General features: G+C 40.0%; 1 protein-coding gene across 1 annotated transcript; it reads right to left on the bottom strand.

Moving 5' to 3' along the window:
- Positions 1-278: 278 nt before the first annotated feature.
- On the bottom strand, positions 279-5,388 carry LOC137296016 (uncharacterized). The gene is made up of 3 exons (XM_067827644.1): positions 5,295-5,388; positions 1,363-1,535; positions 279-631 (listed from the first exon to the last, which is right to left on the bottom strand). The coding sequence occupies exons 1-3, from the start codon at positions 5,361-5,363 to the stop codon at positions 379-381; spliced, it is 495 nt and encodes a 164-aa protein (XP_067683745.1). The 5' UTR covers positions 5,364-5,388; the 3' UTR covers positions 279-378.
- Positions 5,389-11,744: the final 6,356 nt, after the last annotated feature.

Here is an 11,744-nt window from a genome sequence, read left to right on the forward strand (position 1 = left end):
AACCGCCCCTGCAGGTAGATTGTCGATACTTTTGTAGAAAACCGTGCTAGTTGGTTTGAACAATGGGTGAGTCTTACATGAGTCTTGGGATTGAAACCCTTGGCAAATATGTTTCGCCACATGTAAAACTGGGGTACTATTATTTGGTGATTGCATGACTTCTTCCTCAACCAGTTCTTTCAATCCGTATTTTTTAAAAAGAACCAGCGTAATCCCAAAGCACATTTGGTATAGGTTTTCTGGATCCACTGTATATACGTATAATACATCAAATCGACTTTTCACATTTTTAAGCTTTTATTGCCAAATATGTTCAAGGAACAAATGAGTTTGTCATTTTAACTAAAGGAAGCAGAAAATGGGTTTATACATTTAACTTTAACACGAATGATGCCAAAACACCATATTCAGGCTGTCAGAACGAAATCCCCAGTCGTCTTTGAGGATTGTGGCACTGGTTGCTCTTGTGGTTTTCCGATCGCCAGTTACTATACCAACGGTCACCCCGTCACTGATGACGTCACCAATACGGGGCGTAGATGCTGGACTCCAGCAAGAGGTTCCTTTCAGAAAGGGCGAGTTGGGGTTCCCCCATTCCTCGGCTCCTATTGGACTGGACGACCAGTTGTTCCTGGAAACCAAATATAAATATTTAAAGAGACTTCGGACCTTTCCTTCCGAGTTTGGGTTACACTTGCTTTGAAAGGTGTTTTCTGAACTCCAGTGAGCGGTCATAGCAAATTTGTTTAGAAGTATTCAAAACTCAAGTGTTCGTATATATGGGCATTCTATTATTTTTAACAGCTATAAACTATCTTTGCTTTACAAACGACACCAATTACATCCAGCCATTTAATGAATCATCTCAAGTATTTCTGTGTTTACAAAGAAAGGAAAATCTTGGAGGCTAATTTTGGAAGGGCTAGACGAAAATGTGCACCAGCAAGATTTGTGTCCTCTTCGGTCTCTTCTACTTTGTTAAGTTTATCCGACCGTCTATATATCCACTAGACATTACAATCCATTGTTAAGAATCCGATCTACATTCTATTGTGATTCCAATGCATTTGGAATTTCTCAATAAATGATATTTCTTATCGTCCAGACCAAGTTTAGTCATCAAATCAGAAGCGTAATGCCATCTGGTATAGAATCCATTTAAAAGAATTTATTTTTGTTAGTGGTCAAATATGTTTTTCTTCTAAAGTCTTAATCAATTTTGAATATTTTAAATTTTCAATGAAAATCGCTTTATGTAAATTTTGACTCTACAGCCTTTAAACTCACCGTAGGTAAGAATATTGCTAAAGCGCTGTAAAACTAACCTCACTTGCTCATTGTGAGGTCATTTACAGATTGTACCTGTGAGGAACGTTGACTCCGGCCTTCTTGAAGACATCAGCGACGAAGAGGCCGTCCTTCGCAGTGTTCTTGCCTGTTTTGTAGGCGGATTGGAACGACCATTTTGTACTGCCAAGATGTCGGTCCGCTATCTTCTGTATAGTGCTGCCTGACACGTGATTCCTCAACCATGACTAAATATATAGATAAAACAAACTTAATTAACATCCGACAGAGTTGTTTTAGAAAAGTAGAATATTATGTTGCTGAGACATTTTCGTTTGAACTGGTACTTGATTTCCGCAGTGTACGTTTTAATGAAAGCCTGTTGGATAACACTACTACAAAAGGGCGTTCAACAACAACAACAACAACAACAACAACGGAGGGAAAAGAGTTGTATGGATGTCAACGTCTTTATAATGAGTAACACAACAAAAAAAAATGGATTTTTGGTTTGAAAAAACAAAATTTCAATTCCCGCAATCAAATTCGATTTTCAGATTTAAGCGGCCCTAAGACGGAAAACAAAATTTTGACAACACATCTTTTCAAATTCGAGTTTGAGAGTGTGAACGTTCTCGACACTAACACCAGTTTCAGATCTGTCAAACTGTTGTCGAGAAATAGAATCGGTCTCTATTCTCACCAACTTTCCCATCAAACTTTCGGTGTTGTCAGACTCGACTTTGACGTGCGAAATGTTGTCAAATTTGTAACCGTGACCTCGCCGATAGAGACATTTAGCTCAAATGACACGAAAGTTTGGCAACTCGTGTGTGACGCGTGGAAACGCTACCAGTCTAAACCAGTTAGCACTAATCAATGGGCTTCAACTCTGCCCTGTTTACCTCGGCAAACCAACTGTCTAGTGCACCTCCCGTGCATGCGATGGTTCTGCACTCTATAGGGAATTTTCTACTCTGAGGTATCATCAGCTGTCTTTCAAGGAGGTCATATGCTAACAATTTTCCCACTTCTTTTCAGAACTTTTTAATTACACACTGAAATATACCGGAAGGTTAACTCTGCGTCTTTTGTCGGTCAAACCGCTGCGCAAACATTCTCTCCCCACCTAACTGTTGTTTAGTACTCACCTGCCTCCCTCCCTCCCTCTCTCTCTCTCTCCACAGACACATGTTTATATATTAGAAATGTTAGATCAGCGTATTTTGTACATTATTTTCGTTTACAGGTTCACTATCTTTTGTCATTGTATTTTAATGTGACAAGCACATGATATGTTTTCAAAGTGTGTATTTCAGGTAATGAATAAATTGTACGAACTGACGAAGACAAAATCGTCATACATATGTGTCTGTAATCGTACATGGTCATCATGAGTTCTTTGTATTACAATACATTTACAAACCGCAGCATATTTTGTATGTATGCTTAATATCAAAACAATCCATTACTTGCTACGGAACAGAATATGGTTAACCACTGTAATCACTTTGAGAAAATCAGCTTCGGAGAAATAGACAAGAAATATGCGTCAGACCTGAAAATGTCCAACACTTTCTTTTTAACTTACGTCATTTTAAACTTTCATCTAAGGTCACACTTTTTTATTACATGGATTATGGACATTTTTCTACATGTAGCCTGTTTTTTTTTAAAAAAATAAATTAAAATAATAGAATATGCGATCGGCCATTCAGGCGTTCTCAATTCCTACTGTTATAAGGTTCGTTAACCCAGCATCTTCACTCGGTAAAGTTAATTCGGCGATTTTATATGTTTCATTATTTAAAATTTTGTTTGCAACAATGCTAAATTTGTAACAGAAGTCTACTGCAATAAAATAGACTTTTAAAACTATTTAATGGAGTTTCTTTATCCTTGGTTGTCACAACCAAGTTTAATAGAACCCGGATTTTAGGCACGAGTGAGCGAACGGGTGTATATGAGCATGGGTTTGTGAGCGGGAAAGGTGTGCAGCACGTGCGCAGGTCTTACATTACTTGACACGACGATGATTTGGGTGTACAGCGAGTTGAGAAAGCGTTGTCAAGGGACGTTTGCTGTAGGTTTCATGATTACATTTGGTCGTTTGGACGTGAGCATTGATATTTTATTATCGTTAGAATTAATATTGCTGTTGATTCTATATTGGTGAAATAGTATGGCCACTTGAGCTCAATATTAGTAGTAGTGGTTTCGAGGTTTTCTCATGTGGTTAGAATGTTTAATTTCTGTTATTCTGTTGCGGTGAATGTGAGTATGAGTTTGAATTTAGTGAATACCTGGCGTAGACAATCAATTTGAGTATTAATAGAAATTGTTTGGATGTGTATTGAGACGCAACTTCATGGGCAGAGTTAGATAATCGCTTGTGTTATAAGTTATTTTGTTTGTGTGTTGGGAAATTGGTTGTAATTGACAAGTAGGTAAGTTAACCATAGGCTTTACCACTAGATATATAATGTTTCAAGGTAGGGAAAGGTAGTGCAGTATATTTATTGTTCACTCCCAATGTTATGCAAAAAGCCTAGTGACGGACATGTTTGTGAGACGCTGGGATGAGTGTCAGTAGTGAGCTGATATAGCCGACGATGGGTGTGTGATGGTGACTTGGGAAGAGGGCTTCAGGTCGGCGTAGAGACGGGAGTCCATTGGAATTTTGACCTTGGCCAGGTTACGTTTTGGTACACTCAACCTTGGACTGCTCGAGCCGTTTGCCGCCCAAGTTGTGTACCCAGACTTGCACGGTATGGAGTGTATCAGAACTGGAAAGTATCCAGGAGCCAGAACCTAGATGACGAATCGTACTCGGGTGGGACTGTCATGTGTACGACATGTCAGACTGGACAATGTTAATACCACCGGAAACTGAGCATTTCAATCAGTTAGGTATTCATTTAGTGACACATAAAAATACTGTGAAGGTCGCACGTATCTTGTCAACTGTTTCTGATGTCCTTTATGTGAATACTTCGCACATGTATTTAACATGGGTAGAATGATTGTGTACTTTACTATGCAAGATAGCAGTTTATGTTTGTATATATGATCATTGTTTACTTTCGTGTACAAAGATAATTAGGTCAGACTGAAATAGTTTGTTAGGTGGGCATATGAAATGCGTGGTGTTGATAGTTAACGAGTGGGATTAAACGAAGTAGTATTGCGGGATGACTGATGGGAGAGTGCGTTTAAGAGTCTGGGGAATGGGTGAGTGAGTTGGGTTCATTGTTGGAAGCTTGCGGAGTGTACGGTGAGCGTGAGAAATGTTTTCATGTTTATAGGGATGTGTATTGATATTGAATATTGTTTGAATAAAATTATTTTGTTCAATGTCATAGAAGGTGTGGTGTTGTGATGTTGGTGATGACACTTTGGAGTTGTTCCGTAACAGTGCTATTTAAAAACAAAAAAGTTGAATTTTTAGTTTTCTTTCAACTTTTACCAAAACATTATGGTCGATGGATCCGTAACCAAGTAATGAGAAAGTGTACCCGACATTTACAGGGGACAAGTAGAAAGTATTCAGTCATTGATCATATAAAAATCTGGTTGTCTTAAATGACGAATTACTCAATTTGATGTGCATTGGCCCCGACCGAAGTTCGTGTTAATGTTTTAGTTTATAACGAATACTTGTTAAATGGCTATGAATGATAGCTGGACGACTTCATATCAATAAACATTCAAACTGATATTGAAACTGATTCTTATAGCAGCTATGTATAGTTTTAAACCACCACACAGACAATGAAAATGTACAAGTACACTACTGTTGTTTTAATAGTTCGAAAGGTCATTATAAGCAGATTTGGAACATTAGAATGTAACAGGGACTTTATGAATAATATATTAATTTCTATTTTTGTCCTAAAGCTGCACTAGTTTGTTTTTGTATCGTGTGAATAACAATTTTGTTAGTAAAAAACCTTTTGAAAATCTTGGGTTGAAATGCATTGTATGAAATACAGAATGTAAATACTTACAATTCCATTGACGACAGATAAACACACCCCAAAACAAACGAAAGCTGTGATTGCAGTACTGCCCGCCATGACTGCTGCAGCAACTTCATGACGCTGTTATATAGATCATGAGTGACCCAAGCACACGGTGACAATTATTTAACAGCCTCACAGCTGGTGAACTGTCTCGTGCAAAACATGTGTGCCAGTGCACGTGTGTGTTACCACGAGTCCCCATGATAACTTACTGACCTGAAAGATATTATTGTTTATGTCACAGTCCGGTATAAAGTTTCTGGCCATACGTTGTACGGTGCATGTACGTATCACTGATCGATGACAAGATAGAAACCTGTGACGTAAAAGGATATCCAACTTTCACGAAACTGTTTATGCAGTGAACTGTTACACATTTATTCGGTGTAGTGATCTACCTGCATTCGTATCATGTGTAAGTCGGGTATGTGTTAATCTTGATTACACTATGTGGTCGACAGCGAGTGATGAAATAAGATCATTCTCATGAACTGGACACGCAACCAACAGCTGCAAAACCGCTGACTAATTGCAGATATTAGACTACTCGCTGCCTGGAGTATCATTGAGTGATTTTAGTTTTACACATTTTTAGCAATAGTGCAGCAATATCGCGGCCGGAGGCGCCAGACATGGGCTTCACACATTGTTCGCATGTAGAGAATCAAACACGTGTCGTCGGCGTGACGAGCGAACGCTTTACCCTTTAGGCTACCTCACCACCCCTAATGGAGTATGTACACCCTGTGACTGACTGGTAGCAATATTATATTACACAGAATGAATACATTTGGCAAAACAATGGTTGTACAGCTTGTTCAGCTTCACCTGATCAAGTGAATACCAGTGCATGTTGTGTGACCGTGTCATAACAGGTTGGTGTACACCTATGTCATATTATTGTCAACATCCCATGAGCCGAGACATGGTCACCGTTTGACATTATACCGTCGGCAACGTTCTAACTTTTAAACAAGAAGGTACAGATGGTTTAGTGCTTTAGGTAGCGAGCAGTGTAGAGAGTGATGTTAGTAAACCAAACTAGCTTATGACTGTATAAACAATTCAATTAAAACTTGAAATGATTGTGGTTACAGACGAGTTGTTTTCCGGGACTGCATGCATGCATGTTTCGCACGAACCCAAAATTTATTAACATTCTCTGCTCCCCAATTTAATAAAGTTAACTCAATCTGTCTTTCGTCCCATTTAACCTCCCGGACCAGACTTATGTAGAGTAGCTCAGGTCAAGCTGGAAAAGCTGTAATGACACCTGGTGTTCAAGTAAAGGGTAAGTAAGTCCTGAGTAGTATGTCTCAGCGCTTCATGCAGCACAGCAGTACTTCTCAGTGAGTGAGTGAGTGAGTGAGTAATGTTTGCGCCGGTCTTAGCAATATTCTAGCAACATCATGGTAGGGGACACCAGAAATGGGCTTCACACATTGTCCCCATGAGGGAAATCGAAGCCGGGGCTCTGGACTGACGAGCGAACGCTTTAATCACCAGTATACCCCGCCACCTAATGTACTTCTGAAATGACGGGGACTGTGGAGTAGCTTAATGGTTAAAACCTTGTTTGCTGAAGTTCTGGGTTCGATTCCCGATATGGGTCCATTTCTATTGTCTCTCGCTGTGATATTGCCGGAATAATAGAGTAACTTGAACCTAAACTCATTAACTCACTAACTCTGAAATGACATCCTCTTGACATGAAATGACAATTAAAGCTTCAATAACTGTTGCAGGTTCAGCAGAAAATTCTAATAAGTGATCAAGTAGTCGTGTAAATTTCTCGACCGGACACAGGGCATGTAGATCCACCAGTGTAAATCTGCATAGCACTGGTCCACTGTAAACGTCACATATGTTCCTTGGCTAGAGCTGTCTCAAACGTATTTGTTTCTTCCAGCACATCAAGATAAACTGAAGGAAGTTCAGGCAATCACGGTGTGTTCTTTGGCAGAACACTGGCATCGTCTAAAAGGTCCCATACCGTCTTTCCAAGGATCTAGAAAATGGTCAACACAATCTCCCAATACAGCTGACGTCGGCTGTTTCATCGGAAAAGATTTCATATATCTCACTTCCAACAGTTCACGTCTGAGATCTAAAGGCATTTCACCCAATTTCAACACGGAGGGCCTCAACTGAGGTAGTTCTGAATGTCCCAAGGCACATTGGAGCGCTTTAAGTAATTAGTTTGAATCCTCGTTCAGAGATTCTGCTGCTATCAAGAAAAAGGAAACAATGTCGCAATTATCAGTCTGTCAAGATTTGGAGCGTTGAATAGTCGCCCCACACCTATGAAGGAGATCTGTGGTGTTTCTTAACTCCCGTATATCGTCAGAGTAGGCTGTATCACAGGTGAGACCTGCCACCGGCTCTAGGCCATTATTCCAACCTTTGTATATATGGTGATTAATATATGTCAATTTTAGATTAGTTTAGAGGCATTGATTATCCCAGTTATTAAACCATTTCCGGTATTTCCAGACGATCATCAGTTCATCACTGATCATTGACAACCGAGTCAACACCGCCGACAACTGGCGTCAAGAAGTGAGTGAGTGAGTGAGTGAGTGAGTTTAGTTTTATCCACTTTAAGCTGCAAGGGCACAGAAAATGTATGTACGGTGTTGCATGAATCATTAACATCAAGCTCTGAAACGTAATTCTATTCACTGTATAAATGTGCATTCAGTCCCGACATGTATTTAACGTGTGCAAGTGTGAAAAATTCCGCTCTGCTCTTGCACAGTTTTGTTGCATCAGTTAACTACTGAGATAAATTGAGATAGGTATATCAATACGCCAAGGAATCTCAGATAATGTTCTTTGTATTCCGATGCTCGTCATGTCAAAGACAAGGGTTCGATTCTCCACACACATTGTTACAGTCCATTTCTGGTGTACCTCCCACCGATGGTACTAGAGTATTGCTAAAAGCAGCGTAGAACTTAGTCCATATCATTAATAACTCATTAGTTATCTAGTGAATTACTAATCAAGATCCAGCGTGTGTGCAATAATTATTGAAATTACCTGGTGTTATGTGCAGTATTGACGGTGTGGACGTTTTTAGATTCCCATCAACTAGTACGATCCTAGGGAAAGCACTTGCAATTCAAAAACGTTTTACTCTTAATTTCTTTATAAGGCAATTGTGTTTCAGCAACTGCCTGTGGAAATAATGTCCTTGGATGAATAAAACATTGTACAGGAAATGTACCTAGTGTGATGACTGCCATGGAATGAATCTCCTGGACGATAACTCACTTAATACACACTGCAATAATCTCCGTAAGGTGAGTGAGCTTAGTTTGACACCGCACTTAGCAACATTCCAGCTATATGGCGGCGGTCTGTAAATAACCGAGTCTGGACCTTACAGTCCCGTGATCAACAGCATGAGCATCGATCTGCGCGAGTGGTAACCGATGACATGTGTCAGCGAACCTGACCACCCGATCCCGTTAGTCGCCTCTTGTGACAAGCATAGTCGCCTTTTTATAGGAAGCATGGGTTGCTGAAGACCTGTTCTACTCCGGATCTTCACGGGTCTCAGTGATTATAGAGATATCACAAAATATGATTAATGACCCGCATACTGGTATATGTTTATCATGTTTTAATATAACAACCGACATGAAATATGACAAAATAAATGACAGGATAGCAAACATAGGGATCACATTTGGTGTATAACATTATGAAAATATTTCACTTTTAAAATTTGGTTTAAAACCAAATGTTCGTTGGTTTTCCCGTTCTGCAAACAGTCGTGTCAATAGTGAGTGAATCGGGTGGGAAGCCGGAAGTCCATCCCATTTCATTGTGTGGAGCGGATGGAAACCTGAAGTTCATCACTACTCAGTGACTGAAGCGGACAAAAGCTCCAAAGGGTATTCCCTTGCACTTGATAGCCGGAGTAGCGAGGTTGTTCCCCCAGGGGACGGTAAAGCCGAAGCTGGAATGACCACATCCAATACTCATCATGTTGCACCCTGTATTGTCACAGTACCTGCCGTCACAGCAGACAAGGGTTCCAGCATTACCGTTGACCGAGACGGCGTAGTGCACCTCCCATCCTGGACTCCCAAAAATGGAAGTGTCTGACGTGCACGTTGCACCATAAACCACGGGTGGGGCATAGCAACTCCCTCCTGCGCCTTGGACGTAGGGCACTGCCACCAACAGCATGGCCACGGCAACAATTGCGAGAAGTGAGAGATTTGGCATCTTTGGATGTCTCTGAAAATAAATTATGTGTAAGAGATAAAGCCACTTCATAGTTGAGTTTTACGCTGCTTTTAGTGATATTAAGCAATCACCTAATTGTTCATGCTTCGTAAAGACATTTCTGACCAGTGGTGGGTTAGCCTAGTGGTAAAGTTTTCACTCGTCACGGCGAAGACCCGGTTTCTATTCCCCACATGGATACGTTGTGAGAAACCCATTTCTGGTGTCCCACGCAGTAATATGGCTGGATAATTGGTGAAGCGTCCTAAAACTAAACTCACTCGCTCACTCAAATTCCTGATATAACCTGCCCGTTGAAGACACCACTGGTGTTATCAATGAGCTGGTTTTACATAACGTTTAAAGTATAAAGTGATGGTGAATGAACAATGGCTGAACACGTATGACTAACAATTGTCAATGACAGAATATTTGATGAAACTACTGCACACTTCTGACTTCAGCTACCCTATTGCTAACCTACGTATGTGATGTCTGGAAGAGAGAGAACTGAGATTCAGAGCCCGAGGGAGTCTGCACGTGAAGGTTGCAGATTCCTTGACACCATTTGCAGGTGAAGGTAGCAGATTCCATGACACCATTTGCACGCGTAAGTACCAGATTCCATGTCACCATTTGCACGTGTATTTAGCAGATTCCATGTCACCACATGCACATGTAGATTGCAGATTACTAACTGCACGTGTAGTGTAGCATATTGAACCTTTACATGTAGGTAAGACATTTCATGTCACCACCTGCAAGTGCAGGTAACAAATTCCATGTCACCGTTAGCATGTTCCACCTTCACGTATAGATAACATAGATGTGCTTCATTTAGGATTTAGCATTACTTGGAGGGCCAGGCAGCAGGGGAGATAATGCGCTTCATGGACAAGGTGCGCGTTTCAAGAGTCTGTGTTCAGACAAGTGTAAATATATGTCGACGCAGTTAAACATACAGGTAGCTGATGAATGTCTAAAAAAAACCTAACAATTTAAGTTGCATCACTACCAACACATATAACACGGAAATTAAAGACCAATCTAAGTACGTCGTTTTAACTCGTTAAGAATATCTTTTGGTCAAAGAACCATCCACTACCTAGGGCGAAAGAAAACTCTCGAGCATGTTTATAAAGTCATGGGAACACAATCAGCCTACCTTGATTCGGCTTCCAGTGTTTGTGATGATGATGCCACTCGAGGACTATATATACCTACCTCACAGCCGGATATGCTGCTTACTGCGATGTTTCAAGGCTTCCAAGAACCAAAACAACACGTGACAGTTCGTGGAAATGCACGCGCACTTGTTTACAGGTCTGTTACAAACAGTGTTGCGCTGTCAGCGACCGTCAACATCATAGTCGAGATTCGTTCTTGCTTTATTAGACTTGAACAAGTCTCTGACGTAATAATTAATTGTTTAAATGAAAATTTCTGAAAAATATAAATAACGGATTAGCGTCTTTACCGTGTGCTTATCTCAATTTAACTTGTTAAAGGATAAAACTGTCATTGATCCATGAATTCGTTATCGCCTTGGAGCTGGTCTATCGTTTAATGTGAACGTGAGTGAAGTGTGACCTGAACGCTCTCTAGTTAACATGCACACTACTTTGCTCCTTCTGACAGCGTCTGTTTGATGTATCAAGAAGGAAATCGAACACTGACCTTGGTCTTTATTTCTTTACTATGGATCAGCCGAGATTGTCTCTGAGAACCATTTTCGTATTTTTTGCCATCATATAATATCATTAAAATATGAACATACTGCAAAAATGTAACTGCCAATTACAAAATGTATTTAACACACTCAAATGTGAATCAACTTAATTGAGAATTTTCAACTTAACGAACATGACTATTTAATTCGGTCCGATTTAAGAATGGTTAAGCGATACTGATACAAGCTTTACACACACACAAACGCGCGTACTAACACACACACGTACACACTCATGAGTCTGTACTACGTTATTAAAAATATTCTTTGCTTTTGTTTAGAATGTTGACATTATAATGAGTGAGTAAATGTTGTTTGAAACTACACAAGCAGCATTGCAGCTATTCCCTACTATTTTCAGATAGGAATTCCCTGAGCTAGGAACCATGCTATATTTATTTACACAATTTCCGGATTAACTCTGATCTTCAGTAAGGTGAGTTTTGTTAACTTTTTTAGCTGAAACA

Source organism: Haliotis asinina, chromosome 9 (assembly GCF_037392515.1).
Source record: "Haliotis asinina isolate JCU_RB_2024 chromosome 9, JCU_Hal_asi_v2, whole genome shotgun sequence".
Taxonomy (NCBI): Eukaryota; Metazoa; Mollusca; class Gastropoda; order Lepetellida; family Haliotidae; genus Haliotis; species Haliotis asinina.